Source organism: Oncorhynchus keta, chromosome 13, assembly GCF_023373465.1.
Source record: "Oncorhynchus keta strain PuntledgeMale-10-30-2019 chromosome 13, Oket_V2, whole genome shotgun sequence".
In the NCBI taxonomy this organism is placed as follows: domain Eukaryota; kingdom Metazoa; phylum Chordata; class Actinopteri; order Salmoniformes; family Salmonidae; genus Oncorhynchus; species Oncorhynchus keta.
This window is the reverse complement of record NC_068433.1, coordinates 26,350,340-26,376,256: the sequence shown is the minus strand read 5'-3', so window position 1 is coordinate 26,376,256 and position 25,917 is coordinate 26,350,340. Positions and strand designations below refer to the sequence as shown.

Sequence of the window (25,917 nt, the reverse complement as noted above, 5' to 3'; positions counted from 1 at the left end):
AGGAGGGTGGAAAAATGGGGAGAGGGATGGAAGGAGGTAAATTGCTCTGGGGGCAGGCAACTGCACGAATGGAGGGCGAGCAGGAGGGTGGGGAAATGGGGAGAGGGATGGAAGGAGGTAAACTGCTCTGGGGGCAGGTACCATACAAATGGAGGGCGAGCAGGAGGGTGGGGAAATGGGGGAGAGGGATGGAAGGAGGTAATTTGCTCTGGGGGCAGGTACTATACAAATGGAGGGCGAGCAGGAGGGTGGGGAAATGGGGGAGGATGGAAGGAGGTAAACTGTCTGGGGGCAGGTACTGTACAAATGGAGGGAGAGCAGGAGGGTGGGAAAATGGGGGAGAGGGATGGAAGGAGGTAAATTGCTCTGGGGGCAGGTACTGTACGAATGGAGGGCGAGCAGGAGGGTGGGGAAATGGGGGAGAGGGATGGAAGGAGTAAACTGCTCTGGGGGCAGGCACTATACAAATGGAGGGCGAGCAGGAGGGTGGGGAAATGGGGGAGAGGGATGGAAGGAGGTAACTTGCTCTGGGGGCAGGCACTGTACAAATGGAGGGAGAGCAGGAGGGCGGGGAAAATGGGGGGAGGGATGGAAGGAGGTAAACTGCTCTGGGGGCAGGTACTGTACAAATGGAGGGGATGCAGGAGGGTGGGAAAATGGGGAGAGGGATGGAAGGAGGTAAATTGTCTGGGGGCAGGTACCTGTACAAATGGAGGGAGAGCAGGAGGGTGGGAAAATGGGGAGAGCGATGGAAGGAGGTAAACTGCTCTGGGGGCAGGCACTGCAACGAATGAAGGGAGAGCAGGAGGGTGGGGAAATGGGGGAGAGGGATGGAAGGAGGTAAATTGCTCTGGGGCAGGTACTGTACAAATGAAGGGAGAGCAGGAGGGTGGGGAAATGGGGGAGAGGGATGAAAGGAGGTAAACTGTCTGGGGGCAGGTACTGTACAAATGAAGGAGAGCAGGAGGGTGGGGAAATGGGGGGAGAGGGATGGAAGGAGGTAAACTGCTCTGGGGGCAGTTACTGTACGAATGGAGGGCGAGCAGGAGGGTGGGGAAACGGGGGGAGAGGGATGGAAGGAGGTAAACTGCTCTGGGGGCAGGCACTGTACAAATGGAGGCAGAGCAGGAGGGTGGGAAAATGGGGGAGAGGGATGGAAGGAGGTAAACTGTCTGGGGGCAGGTACTGTACGAATGGAGGCGAGCAGGAGGGTGGGGAAAATGGGGGAGAGGGATGGAAGGAGGTAAACTGCTCTGGGGGCAGGTACTGTAAAATGAGGGCGAGCAGGAGGGTGGGGAAATGGGGAGAGGGATGGAAGGAGGTAAACTGCTCTGGGGGCAGGTACTATACAAATGGAGGGAGCGAGCAGGAGGGTGGGGAAATGGGGAGAGGGATGGAAGGAGGTAAATTGCTCTGGGGCAGGTACTATACAAATGGAGGGCGAGCAGGAGGGTGGGGAAATGGGGAGAGGGATGGAAGGAGGTAAACTGTCTGGGGCAGGTACTGTACGAATGAAGGAGAGCAGGAGGGTGGGGAAATGGGGGAGAGGGATGGAAGGAGGTAAACTGCTCTGGGGGCAGGTACTGTACAAATGAAGGAGAGCAGGAGGGTGGGGAAATGGGGGGAGGGATGGAAGCAGGTAAATTGCTCTGGGGTCAGGCACTGTACAAATGAAGGAGAGCAGGAGGGTGGGGAAATGGGGAGAGGGATGGAAGGAGGCAAATTGCTCTGGGGGCAGGTACTGTACGAATGGAGGGCGAGCAGGAGGGTGGGGAAATGGGGAGAGGGATGGAAGGAGGTAAACTGCTCTGGGGGCAGGTACTGTACAAATGGAGGCAGAGCAGGAGGGTGGGAAATGGGGAGAGGGATGGAAGGAGGTAAATTGCTCTGGGGGCAGGTACTGTACGAATGAAGGGAGAGCAGGAGGGTGGGGAAATGGGGAGAGGGACGGAAGGAGGTAAACTGCTCTGGGGGCAGGTACTATACAAATGGAGGGAGAGCAGGAGGGTGGGGAAATGGGGGAGAGGGATGGAAGCAGGTAAACTGCTCTGGGGGCAGGTACTGTACAAATGGAGGGAGAGCAGGAGGGTGGGAAAATGGGGGAGAGGGATGGAAGGAGGTAAACTGCTCTGGGGGCAGGTACTGTACAAATGGAGGGAGACAGGAGGGTGGGAAAACGGGGGAGAGCGATGGAAGGAGGTAAACTGCTCTGGGGGCAGGTACTGTACGAATGAAGGGAGAGCAGGAGGGTGGGGAAATGGGGGAGAGGGATGGAAGGAGGTAAACTGCTCTGGGGGCAGGTACTGTACAAATGAAGGGAGAGCAGGAGGGGGGAAATGGGGAGAGGGATGGAAGGAGGTAAACTGCTCTGGGGGCAGGTACTGTACGAATGAAGGGGAGAGCAGGAGGGTGGGGAAATGAGGGAGAGGGATGGAAGGAGGTAAATTGCTCTGGGGGCAGTTACTGTACGAATGGAGGGCGAGCAGAGGGTGGGGAAATGGGGAGAGGGATGGAAGGAGGTAAACTGCTCTGGGGGCAGGCACTGTACAAATGGAGGCAGAGCAGGAGGGTGGGAAAATGGGGGAGAGGGATGGAAGGAGGTAAATTGCTCTGGGGGCAGGTACTGTACGAATGGAGGGCGAGCAGGAGGGTGGGGAATTGGGGAGAGGGATGGAAGGAGGTAAATTGCTCTGGGGGCATTTACTGTACGAATGGAGGGCGCGAGCAAGAGGGTGGGGAAATGGGGAGAGGGATGGAAGGAGGTAAATTGCTCTGGGGGCAGGCACTGTACAAATGGAGGCAGAGCAGGAGGGTGGGAAAATGGGGAGAGGGATGGAAGGAGGTAAATTGCTCTGGGGGCAGGTACTATACAAATGGAGGAGAGCAGGAGGGTGGGGAAATGGGGAGAGTTATGGAAGGAGGTAAATTGCTCTGGGGGCAGGTACTATACAAATGGAGGAGAGCAGGAGGGTGGGGAAATGGGGAGAGTTATGGAAGGAGGTAAATTGCTCTGGGGGCAGGTACTATACAAATGGAGGGAGAGCAGGAGGGTGGGGAAATGGGGGAGAGGATGGAAGGAGTGCAAACTGCTCTGGGGGCAGGTACTATACAAATGGAGGGGCGAGCAGGAGGGTGGGGAAATGGGGGAGAGGGATGGAAGGAGGTAAATTGCTCTGGGGGCAGGTACTGTACGAATGAAGGGAGAGCAGGAGGGTGGGGGAAATGGGGGAGAGGGATGGAAGGAGGTAAATTGCTCTGGGGGCAGGTACTGTACGAATGGAGGGCGAGCAGGAGGGTGGGGAAATGGGGGAGAGGGATGGAAGGAGGTAAATTGCTCTGGGGGCAGGTACTGTACAAATGGAGGCAGAGCAGGAGGGTGGGAAATGGGGAGAGGGATGGAAGGAGGTAAATTGCTCTGGGGGCAGGTACTGTACGAATGAAGGGAGAGCAGGAGGGTGGGGAAATGGGGGAGAGGGACGGAAGGAGGTAAATTGCTCTGGGGGCAGGTACTATACAAATGGAGGGAGAGCAGGAGGGTGGGGAAATGGGGGAGAGGGATGGAAGGAGGTAAATTGCTCTGGGGGCAGGTACTGTACAAATGGAGGGAGAGCAGGAGGGTGGGAAAATGGGGGAGAGGGATGGAAGGAGGTAAATTGCTCTGGGGGCAGGTACTGTACAAATGGAGGGAGAGCAGGAGGGTGGGAAAATGGGGGAGAGCGATGGAAGGAGGTAAATTGCTCTGGGGGCAGGTACTGTACAAATGAAGGGAGAGCAGGAGGGTGGGGAAATGGGGAGAGGGATGGAAGGAGGTAAACTGCTCTGGGGGCAGGTACTGTACGAATGAAGGAGAGCAGGAGGGTGGGGAAATGAGGGAGAGGGATGGAAGGAGGTAAATTGCTCTGGGGGCAGTTACTGTACGAATGGAGGGCGAGCAGGAGGGTGGGGAAATGGGGGAGAGGGATGGAAGGAGGTAAATTGCTCTGGGGGCAGGTACTGTACAAATGGAGGCAGAGCAGGAGGGTGGGAAAATGGGGGAGAGGGATGGAAGGAGGTAAATTGCTCTGGGGGCAGGTACTGTACGAATGGAGGGCGAGCAGGAGGGTGGGGAATTGGGGGAGAGGGATGGAAGGAGGTAAATTGCTCTGGGGGCATTTACTGTACGAATGGAGGGCGAGCAGGAGGGTGGGGAAATGGGGGAGAGGGATGGAAGGAGGTAAATTGCTCTGGGGGCAGGTACTGTACAAATGGAGGCAGAGCAGGAGGGTGGGAAAATGGGGGAGAGGATGGAAGGAGGTAAATTGCTCTGGGGGCAGGTACTATACAAATGGAGGGAGAGCAGGAGGGTGGGGAAATGGGGGAGAGTTATGGAAGGAGGTAAATTGCTCTGGGGGCAGGTACTATACAAATGGAGGGAGAGCAGGAGGGTGGGGAAATGGGGGAGAGTTATGGAAGGAGGTAAATTGCTCTGGGGGCAGGTACTATACAAATGGAGGGAGAGCAGGAGGGTGGGGAAATGGGGGAGAGGGATGGAAGGAGGTAAATTGCTCTGGGGGCAGGTACTATACAAATGGAGGGCGAGCAGGAGGGTGGGGAAATGGGGGAGAGGGATGGAAGGAGGTAAATTGCTCTGGGGGCAGGTACTGTACGAATGAAGGAGAGCAGGAGGGTGGGGAAATGGGGAGAGGGATGGAAGGAGGTAAATTGCTCTGGGGGCAGGTACTGTACAAATGAAGGAGAGCAGGAGGGTGGGGAAATGGGGAGAGGGATGGAAGGAGGTAAATTGCTCTGGGGGCAGGTACTGTACGAATGGAGGGCGAGCAGGAGGGTGGGGAAATGGGGGAGAGGGATGGAAGGAGGTAAATTGCTCTGGGGGCAGGTACTGTACAAATGGAGGCAGAGCAGGAGGGTGGGGAAATGGGGGGAGAGGGATGGAAGGAGGTAAATTGCTCTGGGGGCAGGTACTGTACGAATGGAGGGAGAGCAGGAGGGTGGGGAAATGGGGGAGAGGGATGGAAGGAGGTAAATTGCTCTGGGGGCAGGTACTATACAAATGGAGGGAGAGCAGGAGGGTGGGGAAATGGGGGAGAGGGATGGAAGGAGGTAAATTGCTCTGGGGGCAGGTACTGTACAAATGGAGGGAGAGCAGGAGGGTGGGAAAATGGGGGAGAGGGATGGAAGGAGGTAAATTGCTCTGGGGGCAGGTACTGTACAAATGGAGGGAGAGCAGGAGGGTGGGGAAATGGGGGAGAGCGATGGAAGGAGGTAAATTGCTCTGGGGGCAGGTACTGTACGAATGAAGGGAGAGCAGGAGGGTGGGGAAATGGGGGAGAGGGATGGAAGGAGGTAAATTGCTCTGGGGGCAGGTACTGTACAAATGAAGGGAGAGCAGGAGGGTGGGGAAATGGGGGAGAGGGATGGAAGGAGGTAAATTGCTCTGGGGGCAGGTACTGTACGAATGAAGGGAGAGCAGGAGGGTGGGGAAATGAGGGAGAGGGATGGAAGGAGGTAAATTGCTCTGGGGGCAGTTACTGTACGAATGGAGGGCGAGCAGGAGGGTGGGGAAATGGGGGAGAGGGATGGAAGGAGGTAAATTGCTCTGGGGGCAGGTACTGTACAAATGGAGGCAGAGCAGGAGGGTGGGAAAATGGGGGAGAGGGATGGAAGGAGGTAAATTGCTCTGGGGGCAGGTACTGTACGAATGGAGGGCGAGCAGGAGGGTGGGGAATTGGGGGAGAGGGATGGAAGGAGGTAAATTGCTCTGGGGGCATTTACTGTACGAATGGAGGGCGAGCAGGAGGGTGGGGAAATGGGGGAGAGGGATGGAAGGAGGTAAATTGCTCTGGGGGCAGGTACTGTACAAATGGAGGCAGAGCAGGAGGGTGGGAAAATGGGGGAGAGGGATGGAAGGAGGTAAATTGCTCTGGGGGCAGGTACTATACAAATGGAGGGAGAGCAGGAGGGTGGGGAAATGGGGGAGAGTTATGGAAGGAGGTAAATTGCTCTGGGGGCAGGTACTATACAAATGGAGGGAGAGCAGGAGGGTGGGGAAATGGGGGAGAGGGATGGAAGGAGGTAAATTGCTCTGGGGGCAGGTACTATACAAATGGAGGGAGAGCAGGAGGGTGGGGAAATGGAATAATAATAATATATGCCATTTAGCAGGTGATTTTATCCAAAGCGACTTAGTCATGCGTGCAGACATTTTCCATATGGATGGTGCCGGGAGGAATAAGGGGATGGAGGGGAGAGGAATAGGGGAGGAGGACTGGATGATCAGTAATGTTTTTTCTTACCATGACCATGACACTCCTGAATGTTTCGTTACACTGTTGTTGTGGCCTCCCCTGCTGGTGTGTAAGAGAACTGACTGCCAATACACTCACTCCCTCTCCCCTCCCCCCTGTCAGGTCTCCAGCTGCCAGTCCCACTCCAAACAGAAGGGCTCCCCCAGGTCCTCCTGGTCGCCCTGTCTCCCGTGGCTCAGCCCCTGGCCTCCCACCTGGTCCCCCTGTCCCCTCTCGCCCGGGGGCCTCCCCGGATCCTTTTGGTGGGCCACCACCATCAGTCCCCTCCAGACCTAACCGTGCACCCCCCGGTGTGCCCAGGTGAGTGGAATCAAACCAAAAGTTACGTCTCAACGCAAAAGTAACCAAGTCTATCAATGTATAACACTACAATAGGTCCTACAGACAGACAGACACAAGCCAGTAAGGTTTTGTAAGTGATACTATGAGAATGATGACAGTGGTCTTTGCTAGAATATATTATTTTGTAGTGGACACCTATCCTATATGCCACTCTCTTAGTCTTTCTAGTTTAGGAATTGTGTCTATTGTCTACTCTATCTCTCCATGTGGCAATAAACAGAGAAAGAGAAAGGGGATAGTGGGGGGATAGAGAGAGAGACAGAGAATGCGAGCGAGTGGTGAGGGGAGTTTATTTTTCTTAAGTTCTCTGTTTAATTGCGTCCGCACTGCTAACGTTTGCCTTGTGTTTGCCTGTGGTTGTAAGCTCATGGACACTGTACTGGTCTGATGTGAACTCACGGTCAGGGCAGCAACTTGCCTTACGGAGGGAGACACACGCGTTGCCCAACTCTGCTCTCGTTCAAACATACCCTCAAACCTCCAAATAACGCTTACACAATGACTTTAAGCCACGTTGGAACCAATAACTCGAATTCTACCCCTAAATAATGGTCCAAATCTGATTGGTGAGAGCAGAGCCTTGTCATGTGACATGGGTCTCTCCTGCACTGTAACCTGTATGAGTTTGTTTGCACTCCTCTTTCTGTCCTCCTCATCCTATCTCCTTCACCACACCTCTATCCCACCGTTGATTATGGTTCCTCTTTCAGGATCACTATCAGTGACCAATGAGGACTAACGCTTCTGGTACGTTTGGTACTACTCACCATCGTCATCATCCTCTTCCTCATGCTGCTGTCTCTTAGATACCATCACCTCACTGCATGCCCCAATCCCTCTCTCCTTCTCTTTCATTTTTTTTCTGTGCACTCCCTAATGCCTCATTTTAGCACTGCACAGACGAACACACATGAGCACACACAGCTCACAGTGTGTTAGTGTCACTGTGTGAGCTACGCTGGTTTTCTTATTGTCCACTGAAATCCTTGAAATGTTTTTGTCCTAGTTTGAGTTGTATGTTTCAGTTGGGATAGCTTTGTGTTGAAAAAAAGTCTGATGACTCCAATAGATACGCAAACACACATACGCAGGCATACACAAACGCTCACGTACACACCTGACCAGAGCTACCCATTAGGGGTCAGAAGTCAAAGGTGATGGGTTTGTATCAGTTTTGTGTGTTGCCTTTTGACATCTCACCCATCTCCAGCCTTGTCGTTTGGTTGTGTTTGTCCTGTATAGATGTCAACATAGGATTCAATAGAGGCTAGGGAAGCGGTCAAAAACGCTATACTGTGGGTGGTAATTATGGATTGAAAAGGGTATGTAATGTCTATCCAACTAGCTATTCTGACAGTCATTATCTATGTTATGCTGCCACTCTGTCTCCTACAGTTGTAGTCTGCTTTTTAGCGTTTATGCTAACTAGCCCCTCCTTTGATAGTGAAGTAAAGATAGCATAGCCTTGATGATCATAGCAGAACGACTATGGAGATGATAAAATGTGTCATATATCCTTTGTAGCAATTATAATGACACATCTCTCACATGTTTTTCATGTAGATTGGGTTGAAAGAGGAGAATTTATGGGTGATAATTTAGTGGAGCTACACTGCCCTCTTCTGGGCCACAAAACAACTGCTTGTCACAAATGGAAATGTTATATTGCATATATATTCCCAGACAATCATTCATGAAGAGAATCAAATCTGAAGGAAAGATTTGTATGTTAGCGTGTTAGCTGTTTTGTCTGGCTGTCGTCTCCCACATTGTCCCATGCAGCTGTGAATGTGTGTGTATATGCATGTGTGTGTTACCGGACCAGTGTGTGCCTCAGAGAGAGAGAGAGACTGCATAGAATGTAATGTTCAATAGGGGAGCTGAATGAGTAAGTATACTTGACTGTATGGTGTACAGTGACGTTGGGTATCACGCCTGTGAGGGGAGTGATACCCAGCCAGAATGAAAGTCCTAACTTATCAATGTCTTCTTTTATATGCCTGTCTCTGTGTTTTGTCTGTGATTGTGTCTGTGTGTCTGTTCATCTCTGTGTACCCATGGTCCTCTTGGCAGCCGAAGACCCCCTCCCTCACCAACCCACTAAACTACTGAAGCCCCCCTCCCCTCCAACCCACCGCCTACCCCATGGCAGAGAAACCAAGGACTGCAGAGCAACCTACCTACCTAGACCTGACCTAGACCCTTCTTCCTTCTCTACTAAATGACACGGTCACGTCACACACATGTATAAACCCACACCATACACACACAAACACACTGTATACCCCCAATACACAGAAAGGCATTCACCTTCCACTGCATATAAAGGTCAATTGTTGATTAGCATTACAATACATTTACACCTGTAAGTAGTCACACATAAATGGGCAGGGATATGCAGCAAATATGGATGAGAAAGTTAAGAATGCTGTGCTGAAATATTTGTCGTTTCTCACCCTCCCCTTCATATGAATATTTCTCTTCCTCTCATATCTGAATGATTTCTTCTCTGATCATATTGGATTTGATAATGATATTTTTGTGCTGTGTTGATTCTTTATTCTATGTGTTGATTCTCTCTCGGGAGTAGATGCATTATCCATCTATCTAGCAAAGGGGAGCGGATCAGAAGGGATAACTGCATCTGAACAACAGAGTTATTTTTCTTGTCTTCTGCTATGATCGTCATGATCCATACTGGTCCCTAACGTCAAAGGCTAGGACACACCTGACATTGATGGGAAAGTAGGAAAACCACCTAGAGAAAATTACCAATACTGACTGTAATGTGTCAAGAGTGTAATGTGGTATCAATCTCACTGCACTTAGATTGTGTATTCTATTTATTATGATACATTGATTAATGTGACCTTTTATATCTAATATCACAACAGTGACTCCTAGCCTCTGAGTTTGGGGAAATGTTCTCTCATTAGGTTTCATTCACTTGTTCATCCTTTGCTTAATCTGGCTTCATCATGTCCTCTTTTTCTATTTTCTTCCGCCTCTTTTCAATGAACAGCCGGCCATGCAAGGGTCGGCCCCTGCCTCCTTCTGACAACTAGAAGTCCCCCTTTTTTGCCCCTCAGGACCCCTGACCCCCCCACACCACTCAGTCCCTACACGGTGGAGGGTGAATCCCCACTGTCCTACACACAAACACATAAATCAGAAACCTCAGCAACTCTCCAAAACAGCCTCCCTCTTAGCAAGGGAGGAGATGGGGAGTGAGAGAAAGAGAGAGAAGAAGAAATCGCCAACCCCTCTGTCTCCCTGTGTCTGTGTGCTACGCCCTTCTGTGGCCACTAGGCCTTGTGTCACTGTGAAGGCCCACTCTTATGTGTTGTGCTAACCATGATGATGTATTGTATTACTGTATCTGCATGCAATGACACAAGTTCAGGTGCTCAGACTAACTGTGATCTGGTGTATATCGGTGTAAACTCGTCCACAACCATCTCCCCTAGGCACATGCTGCTTTCTGTGCTTCAACCTCTGTACCGATGCCACGGGTGCTGGGTAACTCAAAGGTCTCCCGCTAAAAACTGTGGCCCAACATTGGGCTATAGTCGTCCGTCTCTCTCCTCCTCTCCCACTTGTCAATTAACCACTTCCCCACTAGTGAAAATCAGTACCATAGCGAGGCGGGATCTAAATTGAAAGTGCAATATGTTCATATTGGACAGCTTAATGAGAGCTGTCCACCAATCACACCAGACTCAGAGTAGATGCTCAGCCTGAGAGGAGGCGAGGAGACCGGCAAGGCCCAAAGGGTGCATCTCAATACTGTTGAATTGCATCATTTCTCCTTTCCTCAGAAGGAAAGTGGAAAAATGTAAGTTGTGTTCAAGAATGATATTTTAAAGTGTTGACCCTGCCCAGGATTAGGTTTGACTCTCAAAGCATTTCCAAGACCACTGGCAGGAGAACCTCTGAGAAATATGTTGAATATCATTGGAACTGTGTAATGAGTTGGGGGATGGGGTGGCACTTTCAATTTTGGCATGATTTATCAGCTTTTTTCTTTCCTTTTTTCTTTCTTTCCTTTCTCAGTGGTCACGGGGGTGAGTGAGGACATCAGGTTTAAACCACTAACAACCCAATCAGTGATGGTCTATGCATAGAACCCTAAACAAACACACGCCTGTACAGTACACCTCTCCCCTCCCATGTTACTCATGCGTTCCCATTGCTGTGTGAGAGATGTGAGTGGACTCTGTGGTTTGTTGTATTATGACCGTTGGTGATAAAAGTACATGTTGGGCATGACAACGGTAAAAACTACACTCATTAGCATACCCACAAACCCATCATAGTATCTATATTGTACTCAGTTCATACAAACCCTCCCCTCCACAAAACCCTGGAATCTTAGCAAAAGCAAATACATCACTAAAATGGTTTCGTTATTATTTAAGAGTAAATAGGACATATCTTACATGTGTATATTGTGTGGTGCATCTTCTGGAAATTGTGCTTCCACTTGTCTACAGGTTAGTTGACAATGTATGAATACTGAATATTAAATTAGTATGAATAAGTGACTGAGTATGTGTACAATGAAACAAACTAAAAAACAAACGTGATAAGTGAAAGTTATATATCCCTGTTGATGGATGTGTTGAGTATTGGAAGGTTTGATGAGTAGCATGTAGAGGAGAATAATTTGTCCCTTGGTCTCTGTCTGGGGAGAGGAAATGAGAGTGCAGACTGGGCAGAGTGAATGTGTGTATTCTATCCCGCTGTGACAACGTTGTCCTGTATCTTACTGCTGTGGGTGGCATGAGTCTGTCCAACAGGCTGCGCTTCGTCAACCCATTAAAAGTCAGTGTACCAATATGGTCTGCTTGTCTTATTTTGTGGAAAAATCACAAATTGCACATTCAAAATAACATGCCTAATTTGTAGGGCATATTGAAGGTAGAAACTCAGAGGGAAACTTGCAAGGATCCATTGACCAGATTCTGTCTACTTTGCTCAATCAGTTTTATTCAGGAGGGGAGAAAATAAATCTTACAGGAGAAATCACATCAGAAATGCAGTGTTGGAAGCTCAACGATCCCTCCATGTCCCCAAACAGCCTACATTGCATTACAACGGATTAGTTTGGATAATTATGCCTAATAAATACATTTTAATTTATTTAACCTTTGATTTAATACAAATACATCACCCCTACCCCTTCACCTCAGCTGTGTGTCCAACAATTGCTCACACAAACAGACAGACAAACAGTCTGGGCTGCTAGCAACATTACAAACAGCCATTACCTTTATTCCCACACCAGGCAGAATGAATATACTGTACAATATCTTACACAGTTACAGTATATACAACTCCTTTACAACAGAAATGTTTCAACTCTGTCTCTAAATCATCTGTTCAATCACACACATCCATTCAAAATAAACATTGAATTAGAAAGTTTGTGTTGGGGGGTGGGGAAATCAGTTGAATCTATTAGTTGTATCTTGTCACCGTCAAAATAATGGCATTTTAAATTATTTGAAAAGATTCTCTTGGTTTTACTACTCCCAAAACAAAAGTTAACTTTTTTTAATGACAATATTTTTCATAAGCATAAGAGAACGCTAAGCCAGGAATTTAATTCAGATTGGGGTAACGGTCCATTCACTTTCAACAGAAACTGTGTCAAGTCCTACAGTGAAAAGTGCTGCGCTTCAGGGTGGAGTTGGTTCAGCAACTAATGCAGACCAAGTACAAACACACACACCTCTACAGACCTGAAAACGTCCTCCACAACCAATACTTTCCTCATATCTGATTGAACACATTTCACGTAGCATTATCAAAAACCACCGCACTATTTTTTCAGACTGTTTTTGCTTTTCATTTAGTTAAGGGTAATCAATTGAGTTAAAGACTTCCATTCTTGAATAAAAAAATCAGACATCGGTAGTCAACAACAAAGACACTACGGAAGCCTCGAAATTCAAAATCAACAAATATGAGTAAACACACACCCCCATCATGGGAAGTTTCTCCAAACAGGAGGACCTTCCAATCAAACAGCAGAGCTTAACCCCCATTGCCTCTGCCTTGTGTTACTAGGATTAATACAACACTATATATACACACATATCTGTACATCCTCCAAGTGTACACACACACACTCTCTCTCTCACTCGGTCATGTCAACACACAAGCTTTAGTCTCCATTCGTTAGCTTTGAGTGGAACCCTCAGCCCAGATGTGCCAAAGAGCACTCATGACATCATAGGGCTCCAAGCACAGAAATCAAATGCCTAGAATGGGTCTGCCATAGAAAAACTACTGTCCAAAAAACAAGTGAGATGGGACAGGATTTTAGTAGAAGCTCTGTACAATCTTAGTGCAATAACCGACAACAAAAGCCCATTAAACTAGAGAGAAGAGACCACTTGAATTCAGATCATTAGGGATACAATTGAGATTGGATCATTTATCACAATCTCCATCCAGTCTCAAAGGGAGCAACTTCATATTAATGATATGTAGAGGGGCAACAAGCACAATGGAATTGAACGATTGATAAACAAGAGATGACATGAAAATGGGACATGAAATAAATAAACGCAGAGCAAACTAGGGGAATAGAACCGACTGGCTCATTGGCACAAGAGAAAGCACTACTGTACATGCATGTGTTCAGATTTCACTGTTTCCAAATGGAAGAGGGTGGATAGACAAGGTAATTGTAGGGGAGAGCAGCCATGTGTCTACGTTCACATTCCTCTATCCTATGACGTCATCGTGTTCCCCTACTTAGAAATTAAGTGAACAATGCAAACTTGTGCCAAATGCTAGTGTCTTTACCAATGCTTTCCTGACTTGCTTTCTCCCCAGTTAGGTCAAGGCTCCAGCCTGAATTGATACTGAACTTCACTACTCCACCTGCTTCACTGACAACACACTACCTCCACTGCCATAGAACACACCAACACCTAGCTAAGGCTGTGTATAAGTCTCCTTCCATTCATGACCAAATGCCTGAGTATGTCTTGTTGCCCATCAGTTGTCATGGAGGAAGAGAGACAAATAAATGAATTGAGACACAGCCCACAGGGCAAAACCAAGCCTCGTCTGTCTCCACTACCAAACACAGACTATCCCAGTTCTTCTCCAGAATCAGACACACATTGTGAATGAGGATCCTGTGAGAGTAGTCCATGCACGCACACATACTATTGCTGCTAACTTCACTCAAAGCCTTCATTTCTCCTTCAATAGACAATGACTGAGGGGACAGAGATATTTTGTTGCATAAGGGGAGTGAGCAACTCCCAGCCTTAGTGTGCAGTGAATAATAAACTGCATGTGAGACCCGACAAGGACTCAAATGGAGTGTGAGACAGCGTAAACAAACTCTCCAGAAACTTGAATTGGACGATGTCGGGGGGGAAGAGTGCGCATGTGTGTGAGACCGTATACCCAGAAGTGTGTGTACGTGTGATCCTAGATGACCTAAGTGTGACGTGGTGGAATGGTGTGTGTGTTCAGAGATCCTTCAACATTGCCAGGGATCCAAACCAACTTTGCCAGTTGGCTCCATAGTCTCATCATCAGACCACCAGGATCTTGACTTCGTCCTGCTGGTCAGGCCGGTAGAAGAAGGGGATGCAGGGATTGTCCCCCAGGAAGGGCACGGTGCGGGGCCCCTGGATCTCCTGGAGCAGCTGCATGATCTGCCTGGCCGTGCCATCCTCCTGGGGCCTCATCAGAGCCTGTGAATCTGGGGGGAGCCTCTGGACCAAGTCTGATGGTGCACTGTGAGGGGTATTAGGGGTGGTGGAGTCAGCTTCCATAGCTTCACTTAGATCCATAGACTCTGGAGAGAGAAGGGGGAAGTAGATGAGAGATCAGGGAGGTTCGTATAATAACTATCCATGGACTCTACAGCGGGAATGGAGAGGTGTGTGTGTGTTCAAACCTAGTCTGTCCACAGCATTGAGCTCCATGCGTCTGTGTGTGTGGTGAGCCTGGACATGGTCCTCCCCAGCTGGCAGCAGGTCAGGGTTAGCTGTAGTGTCAGCGCTAGCCACCACCCCAGCATAGCGGCTGTACCACTCGTTCCTCTCACCCACCAACCTCATGACCAGGTCCTGCAGCTCTGCCAGTTTGGCCTGCATGGGCACAGAAACACAATCAAATGTGTACTTTCTGTGTGTGAGGACAATTTGCCAAAACTGAAAAGATATAGCTAGCTAACAACCTTTTCCACATGGAAAAGATGGTGGACAGTGATTTGCTAGAAAATCCCAGCTAGCTACAAGGAATCTGCCTTCCGAAAAAAAAAAGCCTCTCCCAAGTGGGATTGACACCTACTCCTGTTGCCTGCTGCACTGCAGCTTGGATTCCACCTGGCGATCTGTTCACCGTCTGCCCTGGCCCATCTCCCCATCTGGTACAGATAAACCCCCGCCACTCACCCCTCTCTCCCAAGCTGTCACTCGCCTCCAGCACACACACACTGTCGGGGCGAGTGACTCTGAACTTACAATGGCTAGTCCCAAGTCATTATATTTTTCTCTTGTGCTTTATGCTATTTGCCTCATGCGTGCTTTGTTGACTATGAACTTGCTTGTTTACCCAACCGTGGGACAGATTATGTTTGTTCCCACACACAGGACTGACTCTATTGGTAACACAGACTCTTGGCCTCCCATCCTATTCTAACCACCTCTCCCCAGCTTTCTATTCATGTTACTTGATGAAATTGCTAAACAATATGATCTTGTTGCCATCTAATGCATTCAAATGTCATAAATCAACACTGCAGAGCTCTCCCTGTCCTCTGCCGTGCCCTGATTATATTACTGCTGATGATATCTGGAAATGTGCAAGTACACCCTGGCCCATCTACTGTCGCTAGCCCCAATTCTGATTTGTGCTCTGATGTCTACTTCACCGATTTCTGCTCTCGTAAAAGCCTGGGTTCTGTACGTTAACGCTGGAAGATAATTACCTAAAATTAGAGGTTGACCGAATATGATTTTAAAATGCTGATACTGGAGGACCAAAAAAAGCGGATATGAAAATCGGCCGATTTTAAATCAGTATCAAGCTAGTTTACCTAGTAATATCATAAACCATGTGTAGTTAACTAGTGATTGTGAAGATTGATAGTTTTTTTTTATAAGATCATTTTAATGCAGGCTAGCAACTTACCGTGGCTCCTTGCAGCCACAAGGTCCTTTTAACGCAGCACTCGTGTAACAGGTGGTCAGCCTGCCACGCAGTTTCCTTGTGGGTTACAATGTAATCGGCCATAATCGGCATCCAAAAAGGCCGAATTCCGATTGTTAAAATCGGCCCTAATATTGGTGGGTTCACAGCACCAATCCAGATGTGTTGGTCATTACCAAGACGTGGTTAAGAAAGTGTTTTGAACACTAATGTTAACCTTTCTGGTTTTAACCTTTTTCGGCAAGACAGATCTTCCATAGGTGGTGGAGTGGCAATCTTTACCAACGAACACCTTCAGTGCTCGGTTGTCTCCACCAAGTATGTCCCCAAACAATTTGATTTGCTGGTTTTACACATTAAACTTACAAATAACTAATTGTTGACTATTGCTGGGTGTTATCATCCACCATCAGCACCAGCCTGCACCCTAAATGCCTTAAGCTCTTTCCGGGCCCCTTACACTAAGCCTGAATTTGTCCTGCTAGGTGACCTGAATTGGGACATGCTTAAACATCCTGACCAAGTCCTAAAGCAATGGGACTCCCTAAATCTCTCAGATTATTACCAATCCCACAAAATATGACTCCAAACACCCAGAAAAGGCTACTCCTTGATGTTTTCCTTACCAAGAATCCAGATCTAGCAACCTTTCGGTTAATGGCCCAACGCTCTAACCACTAGGCTACCTGCCGCCCCTAATGACCTTAGCGATCACTGTTTTACAGCCTGTGTTTGTAATGGCTGCTCAGTGAAACAACCTGTCCTGATTTGTCTAAGACCCTTGCCCAAAAAAATATGAGCAAGCCATCCTTCATGACCTGGCCTGTAACTTGGTATAGAACCAGCTTGATCCCCTCTGTCGAAGATGCTTGGACCTTTTTTTATATTTTCAGTGGCATCATTAACAAACACGCACTCAAAAGAAAAGGAGAATTAAAAACAGGTTCATCCCCTGGTTCGACCGTGATCTGGCAGAGTTACTCCACCTCAAGAATTCCATTTGTCAAATCACTCGGCACACGCATACTCAGGCTGACTGGCTGACGTTCAGTCAAATTATAAATAAGTGCAAGGCCAAAGTTAGTTACTTTAAGGAGCAGTTCGCTCTGTGGGTCTAACCCCAAGAAGTTCTGGAAAACGATTAGACCTGGAGAATAAACCCTTCTCCTCACATCTGCCCATGTCCCTAAATGTTGATGTGGTTGTCTGACAAGAAGCACATGGCGGAGCTCTTTAAATCACCACTTCATTAAGTCAGGATTCCTAATTGACTCTGCCATGCCTCCTTCCCCATCCAACATTCTCATCTCCCACTCCTAATGCGACTAGCCCCGATGCTCCTCCCTCTTTTTCCCTTACCTCACTACAAAGTGTATCCCTGCAGGCAGTCACTGAGTCAGAGGTGCTAAAGGGGCTCCTTAAACTTGACCCCCCAAAAAACATTCAGGTCAGATGGTTTAGACCCTGTCTTCTTTAAGGTTGCTGCCCCTATCATCGCCAAGCCTATCTCTAAACTTTTCAAACCATCTCTCCTCTGGTTAGGTTCCCATTGCTTGGAAGGCAGCCCCGGTGCGTCCTTTATTTTAAGGGAGAGACCAAGCTGAACATAACTGTTACAGGCCTATTTCCATTGCCCTGTTTATCAAAAGTGCTGGTCTTTGGCCTGCTAATTACCTCTCTCAGTGTGCAGTGTAGTCAGAACATCTGCTGTCTCAGCCACTGCCTGTCACCAAGGGAGTACCCTAAGGCTCAATCCTCGGCCCGACGCTCTTCTCAATTTACATCAACAACATAGCTGTTGGAAGCTCTCTCCTCCATTTATATGCAGATGATACAGTCTTATACTGAGCTGGCCCCTCCCCGGATTTTGTGTTAAACGCTCTACAACAAAGCTTTCTTTGTGTCCAACAAGCTTTCTCTGCCCTTAACCTTGTTCTGAATGCCTCCAAAACAAAGGTCATGTAGTTTGGTAAGAAGAATTCCCCTCTCCCCACCGGTGTGCTTTTTAACTCTCAGGGTTTAGAGCTTGAGGTAGTAACCTCTTACAAGTACTTGGACGGCACACTGTCCTTCTCTCAGCACATATCAAAGCTGCAGGCTAAGGTTAAATCTAGACTTGGTTTCCTGTATTGTAATCTCTCCTCTTTCACCCCAGCTGCCAAACTATCCCTGACTCATATGACCATCCTACCCATGCTAGATTACAGACATGTAATTTTAGATTGGCAGGTAACGGTGCATCGAGCAGCTAGACGTTCTTTACCATTCGACCATCAGATTTGCCACCAATGCTCCTTATAGGACACATTACTGAACTCTATACTCCTCTGTAAACTGGTTCTCTCTGTATACCCGTCGCAAGACCCACTGGTTGCTGCTTATTTATAAAACCTTCTTAGGTTTCACTCCCCCTATCTGAGATACCTACTGCAGTCACACACAACACCCGTTCTGCCAGTCACATTCTGTAAGAGGTCCCTAAAGCATACATATCCCTGGGGGCCCTCTTTTCAGTTCACTGCAGCCAGAGACTGGCACGAGCTGCAAGAAAACTCAAACTGGACCACGTTATCTCCATCTCTTCATTCAAAGACTCAATCATGGATACTCTTACTGGCAGTTGTGGCTGCTTCGCCTGATGTATCGTTGTCTCTACAGTCTTGTCCTGTTGTCTGTGCCCAATAATGTTTGTACCATGTTGTGTTGCTACCATGCTGTTTTCATTTGTTGCTGCCATGCTATGCTGTAGTCTTTGGTCTCTCTTATGTAGTGTCGTCTCGTGATGTGTTTTGTCGCATATTCTTAATCCCAGCCCCTGTCCCCACAAAAGGCCATTTGGTAGGCCGTCATTGTAAATAATAATTTGCTCTTAACCGACTTGCCTAGTTAAATAAAAAATAAAATCAAACCTTCATCTCCTCTTTGTCCTGGGCCAACATACTGATGTACTGCTCCTTCTCACTGTGTTTCTGCTTCATGACAGCTCTCTGGTTCTGGTACAGGGCAATGTACTCTCCTGGACAAATACACAATGAAGGAAAGGGATGACCGGTCACACTATGGGAATGAATGTGTAAGTGCATCACTGTGTGTGTGTGTGTGTGTGTGTGAAAAAGGGTAGTGGAGAGTGTGTGTCTCACTGATAGTGTCAGTCTGTCCAGACAGCTGTATAGAGGAGTGTGATTGTCACCTATAGTATCAGTCTGTCCAGACAGCTGTATAGAGGAGTGTGATTGTCACCTATAGTATCAGTCTCTCCAGACAGCTGTATAGAGGAGTGTGATTGTCACCTATAGTATCAGTCTGTCCAGACAGCTGTATAGAGGAGTGTGATTGTCACCTACAGTATCAGTCTGTCCAGACAGCTGTATAGAGGAGTGTGATTGTCACCTATAGTATCAGTCTGTCCAGACAGCTGTATAGAGGAGTGTGATTGTCACCTATAGTATCAGTCTGTCCAGACAGCTGTATAGAGGAGTGTGATTGTCACCTATAGTATCAGTCTGTCCAGACAGCTGTATAGAGGAGTGTGATTGTCACCTATAGTATCAGTCTCTCCAGACAGCTGTATAGAGGAGTGTGATTGTCACCTATAGTATCAGTCTGTCCAGACAGCTGTATAGAGGAGTGTGATTGTCACCTACAGTATCAGTCTGTCCAGACAGCTGTATAGAGGAGTGTGATTGTCATCTATAGTATCAGTCTGTCCAGACAGCTGTATAGAGGAGTGTGATTGTCACCTATAGTATCAGTCTGTCCAGACAGCTGTATAGAGGAGTGTGATTGTCACCTATAGTATCAGTCTGTCCAGACAGCTGTATAGAGGAGTGTGATTGTCACCTATAGTATCAGTCTGTCCAGACAGCTGTATAGAGGAGTGTGATTGTCACCTACAGTATCAGTCTGTCCAGACAGCTGTATAGAGGAGTGTGATTGTCACCTACAGTATCAGTCTGTCCAGACAGCTGTATAGAGGAGTGTGATTGTCACCTATAGTATCAGTCTGTCCAGACAGCTGTATAGAGGAGTGTGATTGTCACCTACAGTATCAGTCTGTCCAGACAGCTGTATAGAGGAGTGTGATTGTCACCTATAGTATCAGTCTGTCCAGACAGCTGTATAGAGGAGTGTGATTGTCACCTATAGTATCAGTCTGTCCAGACAGCTGTATAGAGGAGTGTGATTGTCACAGTCTCCAGACAGTAATGTGTTTGTCAGTCTGTCCAGACGGCTGTATAGAGGAGTGTGATTGTCACCTATAGTATCAGTCTGTCCAGACAGCTGTATAGAGGAGTGTGATTGTCACCTACAGTATCAGTCTGTCCAGACAGCTGTATAGAGGAGTGTGATTGTCATCTATAGTATCAGTCTGTCCAGACAGCTGTATAGAAGAGTGTGATTGTCACCTATAGTATCAGTCTGTCCAGACAGCTGTATAGAGGAGTGTGATTGTCGCCTATAGTATCAGTCTGTCCAGACAGCTGTATAGAGGAGTGTGATTGTCACCTATAGTATCAGTCTGTCCAGACAGCTGTATAGAGGAGTGTGATTGTCGCCTACAGTATCAGTCTGTCCAGACAGCTGTATAGAGGAGTGTGATTGTCACCTACAGTATCAGTCTGTCCAGACAGCTGTATAGAGGAGTGTGATTGTCACCTATAGTATCAGTCTCTCCAGACAGCTGTATAGAGGAGTGTGATTGTCACCTACAGTATCAGTCTGTCCAGACAGCTGTATAGAGGAGTGTGATTGTCACCTATAGTATCAGTCTGTCCAGACAGCTGTATAGAGGAGTGTGATTGTCACCTATAGTATCAGTCTGTCCAGACAGCTGTATAGAGGAGTGTGATTGTCACCTATAGTATCAGTCTGTCCAGACAGCTGTATAGAGGAGTGTGATTGTCACCTACAGTATCAGTCTGTCCAGACGGCTGTATAGAGGAGTGTGATTGTCACCTATAGTATCAGTCTGTCCAGACAGCTGTATAGAGGAGTGTGATTGTCACCTATAGTATCAGTCTGTCCAGACAGCTGTATAGAGGAGTGTGATTGTCACCTACAGTATCAGTCTGTCCAGACAGCTGTATAGAGGAGTGTGATTGTCATCTATAGTATCAGTCTGTCCAGACAGCTGTATAGAAGAGTGTGATTGTCACCTATAGTATCAGTCTGTCCAGACAGCTGTATAGAGGAGTGTGATTGTCACCTATAGTATCAGTCTGTCCAGACAGCTGTATAGAGGAGTGCGATTGTCGCCTATAGTATCAGTCTGTCCAGACAGCTGTATAGAGGAGTGCGATTGTCGCCTATAGTATCAGTCTGTCCAGACAGCTGTATAGAGGAGTGTGATTGTCACCTATAGTATCAGTCTCTCCAGACAGCTGTATAGAGGAGTGTGATTGTCGCCTATAGTATCAGTCTGTCCAGACAGCTGTATAGAGGAGTGTGATTGTCACCTACAGTATCAGTCTGTCCAGACAGCTGTATAGAGGAGTGTGATTGTCGCCTACAGTATCAGTCTGTCCAGACAGCTGTATAGAGGAGTGTGATTGTCACCTACAGTATCAGTCTGTCCAGACAGCTGTATAGAGGAGTGTGATTGTCACCTATAGTATCAGTCTCTCCAGACAGCTGTATAGAGGAGTGTGATTGTCACCTATAGTATCAGTCTCTCCAGACAGCTGTATAGAGGAGTGTGATTGTCACCTATAGTATCAGTCTCTCCAGACAGCTGTATAGAGGAGTGTGATTGTCACCTATAGTATCAGTCTCTCCAGACAGCTGTATACAGCGGTGTTCCAGCTCCTCTACCCTCTCCTTCAGGTCAGCCTTCTCCTGCATCAGCGAGGTGAAGCGGTGTTGGAGCTTCTCCATGGCAACACACAGGGCCTCGTGTACCTCCACTGGTACGCCCTCTGACCCTGAGACTAACACGGGGGGGAAACACCGGTCACACACTGCAATGGTAACACACTCAAAACTAGCATAGAGCTCTGAGAAAACAAACATTGGTCATGCACGTAGCACACACAAATATGTGCATGCACCTCTCCTCCTCTCACCTGTATGTTCACAGTGACTGTGGTCATCATGGCTGTGAGTGTGGCTGTGGTCATGGTTGTGTTCATGTTCATGATTGTGGTGCTGGAACTCCATGCTGGGTGCTGCAGCCTGGTGACGGGCTGCAAGGTGCTGTCTCCTCTCCTCCTCCAGTCTGCTCCTCACCTCATCTCTTTCTGCCTCCACACGTGCCACTGCATCGCGCACAAACTCCTCCTGGGAGAGATGGAAGAGAGGATTTAAATTTTTTAAAATGTAATTATAAAAAAATAAATAAAATCAGAGACAATTATCTGAGAGATTTGAAAATCCTCACATATGTAGCATTTGGGAGCAACAACACTAGAGGCCACTTAAAACCACTGATAGTTATTTTCTCCTTACCATCTCTTCCCGGCTCTCAAAGTCTTCTGGGATAGCAATGGAGGACTTCTGTGGGCTTTCTGGCAGGGATTGGCTCTCCACTCCGTCTCCCCGGTCTCTGGGGGGTGTGGCCAGGGCTGAGCTGTTGAGCAGCTCTGTGACTTCAGCCTTCAGCTGCTCGTTGTCTCTGGACAACCGCTCCAGCCTCTCCTGTATGGGGGAGGGTTACCACAGCCACAAAGTTATAAACCCCACCCATTTCTACAATTTATCTTCTCAAAATCTGATTTTAAACCTAACCCTAAACCAAACACCAACCTTAAGCCTAACCTTTTAAGTTTTCATGAATTTTTACGATGTAGCCTATTTTGACTGTGGCAACTTGACAACCCAGCCGGCCAGCCAGCGCAGCAGTAACGATGCATTATGAATGTGTGAGTGTCCAGTTCCCTGACCTGGTATTGCTCCAGCTGTTTGTGGCTCATCTCCAGTTGAACCCTTCCATGGGTCTCGTCATGCTGCAGCCGGTCCATCAGCTGGCTCTGCTGCAAGTACTGTCTGTGGAGCTGCTCCCGCTCAGATGCCAGGGCCGTGTAGCCTGCAGAGTACTGCTGTAGGTGGGCCACTATCTGGTCCCGTTGCTCCAGCAGTGCCTGGTACTCCAGAGACTTCAGCTCCAACTGGGGATGAAGCAGACGTGTGAGTGTGTTTGTGTGACAAATGTTGTTCCTGCAGCTGTTCACCACCTTAATTGGGGAGGATGGGCTCGTGGTAATGGTTGGAGCGGAATGGTATGAAATACATCAAGCACATGGGGTGTTTCCAAATCAAAGTATGCGAAACAGAGCACAGAGGGCACTTCTCGAATGCGTACTCCATTTGTACATATTTTGAAGCATGCATAGACGCAAGCTTCCATGGAAAGTATACAAAGAAATATGACGTAACCACGTATAAAATGACATTTTCTTGAAATCAATAGCGGACATTACTTGAGTTGAAGTGAGAAAATACACTGAGACTTTGTAATTAAATGTTGCCTGTTCACATCTCACATGTTGCCTGACTACAACATTTTATCTTGATATGTTGATAAATACATTCAGTGTTAATTTTGGCATGTTTACCTGCCTACAATACCCAGGTCATAAGCCCATCGTAAATTAGAGCTAACTGGCTAGCAACTACTGTTAGCTAGACAGATAGCCACAAAGAATTGTTAGCTAGCTACCCATGCCTGTTATACTATCTTGTTAGCTACATTATCACGATTCACATATAGCTAGCTGATAGATATGAAGTAAAAAGTTTGCTTTGTGTATATCTTGTTTAGTCTCTTTTGACATTGTCCTGGCTAGGAGGAAGGTTCAGTGAATGAGTAAGTCCATAAGGTCAACTGGCTAGCTAGCCATGAAGAATTGACATCTACCTTGCATAACATTAGTTTAAGGTAATCTTTCCAGCTAGATTATGATTCACATAGTTAATTCAGAAAGTATTCAGACTTGGGCTGTTGCGGTGACCGCCACACCGGCAGTCATGAAGGCAAACAAATTCCACGTGACCGTTTAGTCACGGTAATTAGGCTTCTCCAACCTCTGATGCTGCTGATGTTCATTAGTAGCCTATCAAACTTGCTAACTGCCTGGTACTAATCACTCTGACATCAATGCAAATGTCATCAAAAATCTAATAAAAAGCTTAATGAGAGCTCATGAGGCGCAACATTCCTATAGGCCATGCAATTACATAGCCTATAGACAAGAGCGATGGCCACTATTAAAAAAGGGAAGGATCCCATCAACTTTCTGCTAGGCCTACTATATTTCACAACTTTCCTAATATTAAGCACATTGTTTATCTTTGCAACAGGAGTATAGCCTCATGGCTGGCATGAAAATGAACCACGGGAAGTGTCCTGCATTCGCCATTTAAGTGCATAGATGAGATGTATTTTTCCCTCGCTGCCCGTTTGAGACAGGTGCATGATGATTGTCCATTCTAAATCAAAACTCATTTCACATATATTATATGTAAAGACGAGATTAAATCAAGAATAGTCTGATGGGAGACTCACTGTTCTTCCTGTTCCTATTACTTGTAAATGATCACTTGTGAATTATGCCCAGCATAAGGGAAAGAAAAAATGGCTTCTTTTTGCAAGTTTTTCAAATCGTAGTTGCACACCTCATGTAGCCTTACCCATAGCCCTATATGTTTTGATAAGGTTTGTATCACAACTAAAGTTGCCAAATAACTTATTAAAATGAAGCACATGAATCCGCTTTAGAAGGGGTGTAGAGCCTAAGTGGTAAACATAAGCAGTGTGTGAGTTTCAAGTTTGGGGAAGATCATTTTCACCATAAACATTTATAATAAGAGCATTAAATGCATAAATCGCATTTGTGGTCACTTTTGATAATGGTGTTTTCCGCTAATGGAACATTTGCACTCGTAGCCTACTACCATGTGCACATTGCTGTGCTTATAATGTGAAGAAAGAGGCCAAATTGTTTATCATAATTTAAAGCTGTTTTTTTTTGCGTCAGCCACATTGCGTAAAACATTTTTTTTGATGATGGTGGTTGGATTAATTTGATATCCATCGCATCCCACAACTGTCCCAGACTATGTTTGGAATATTTATTTACAAACTTCTACAGATGCACAAACGAGAGCATCCTGGCGGGCTGTATCACCCCTGGTACGGCAACTGCTCCGCCCTCAACCGTAAGGCTCTCCAGAGGGTAGTGAGGTCTGCACAACGCATCACCGGGGGCAAACTACCTGCCCTCCAGGACACCTACACCACCCGATGTTACAGGAAGGCCATAAAGATCATCAAGGACATCAACCACCCGAACCACTGCCTGTTCACCCCGCTATCATCCAGAAGGCGAGGTCAGTACAGGTGCATCAAAGCTGGGACCGAGAGACTGAAAAACAGCTTCTATCTCAAGGCCATCAGACTGTTAAACAGCCACCACTAACATTGAGTGGCTGCTGCCAACACACTGTCATTGACACTGACCCAACTCCAGCCACTTTAATAATGGGAATTGATGGGAAATGTAAATATATCACTAGCCACTTTAAACAATGCTACCTTATATAATGTTACTTACCCTACATTATTCATCTCATATGCATACGTATATACTGTACTCTACATCATCGACTGCATCCTTATGTAATACATGTATCACTAGCCACTTTAACTATGCCACTTTGTTTACTTTGTCTACATACTCATCTCATATGTATATACTGTACTCGATACCATCTACTGTATGCTGCTCTGTACCATCACTCATTCATATATCCTTACGTACATATTCCTTATCCCCTTACACTGTGTATAAGACAGTAGTTTTGGAATTGTTAGTTAGATTACTTGTTGGTTATCACTGCATTGTCGGAACTAGAAGCACAAGCATTTCGCTACACTCACATTAACATCTGCTAACCATGTGTATGTGACAAATAAAATTGGATTTGATTTGATTTTCTTACACAGAATAGGTACATTTTTGTACTATGGGGGATTGTAGATTGACATAGGCTAGTGATTTTACTGTTCGTTAGGCCTACTACTCATCATGTTGGCTGACGAAAAGTCAAATGTGGACAGTTCTTCCAACATGCACCTTGGAATTGGATA

At 47.2% G+C, this 25,917-nt stretch overlaps 2 protein-coding genes and 1 long non-coding RNA gene across 20 annotated transcripts in view; 1 reads left to right on the top strand and 2 right to left on the bottom strand.

Annotated features, from left to right (window-relative positions):
* Positions 1-11,484, top strand: part of LOC118373066 (dynamin-1) — a 150,276-nt gene extending 138,792 nt beyond the window's left edge. For 8 of the 13 annotated variants that reach the window (XM_052459859.1, XM_052459860.1, XM_052459858.1 and 5 more), the window contains 2 exons: positions 6,408-6,605; positions 8,721-11,484. In XM_052459859.1, the coding sequence (XP_052315819.1) occupies positions 6,408-6,605; positions 8,721-8,751 (229 nt within the window). In that variant the 3' untranslated portion in view covers positions 8,752-11,484. Of the gene's footprint in view, positions 1-6,407; positions 6,606-7,357; positions 7,395-8,720 lie in introns of all 13 variants that reach the window. The other 5 variants (XM_052459861.1, XM_052459872.1, XM_052459871.1 and 2 more) reach the window with 3 other exon arrangements.
* A 132-nt stretch (positions 11,485-11,616) lies between these two features.
* The window catches only part of LOC118387530 (golgin subfamily A member 2-like), a 28,505-nt gene continuing 14,204 nt past the window's right edge, over positions 11,617-25,917 (bottom strand). For all 4 annotated transcript variants that reach the window (XM_035775969.2, XM_052459856.1, XM_035775971.2 and 1 more), the window contains 7 exons: positions 22,712-22,936; positions 22,278-22,466; positions 21,896-22,109; positions 21,590-21,760; positions 18,743-18,849; positions 14,578-14,770; positions 11,617-14,475 (listed from right to left, as the gene is read on the bottom strand). In XM_035775969.2, coding sequence (XP_035631862.1) covers positions 14,210-14,475; positions 14,578-14,770; positions 18,743-18,849; positions 21,590-21,760; positions 21,896-22,109; positions 22,278-22,466; positions 22,712-22,936 — 1,365 coding nt within the window. In that variant the 3' untranslated portion in view covers positions 11,617-14,209. The remainder of the gene's footprint in view (positions 14,476-14,577; positions 14,771-18,742; positions 18,850-21,589; positions 21,761-21,895; positions 22,110-22,277; positions 22,467-22,711; positions 22,937-25,917) is intronic.
* On the bottom strand, positions 18,918-21,179 carry LOC127906763 (uncharacterized). Of its 3 annotated transcripts, XR_008062788.1 has the most exons (4): positions 21,040-21,179; positions 20,740-20,989; positions 19,074-19,223; positions 18,918-19,023 (listed from the first exon to the last, which is right to left on the bottom strand). It is a non-coding gene; the product is annotated as an uncharacterized LOC127906763 (long non-coding RNA). The 3 variants fall into 3 exon arrangements; XR_008062790.1 differs by lacking the exons at positions 18,918-19,023; positions 19,074-19,223 and adding an exon at positions 19,668-19,773; XR_008062789.1 differs by lacking the exons at positions 18,918-19,023; positions 19,074-19,223 and adding an exon at positions 19,818-19,923.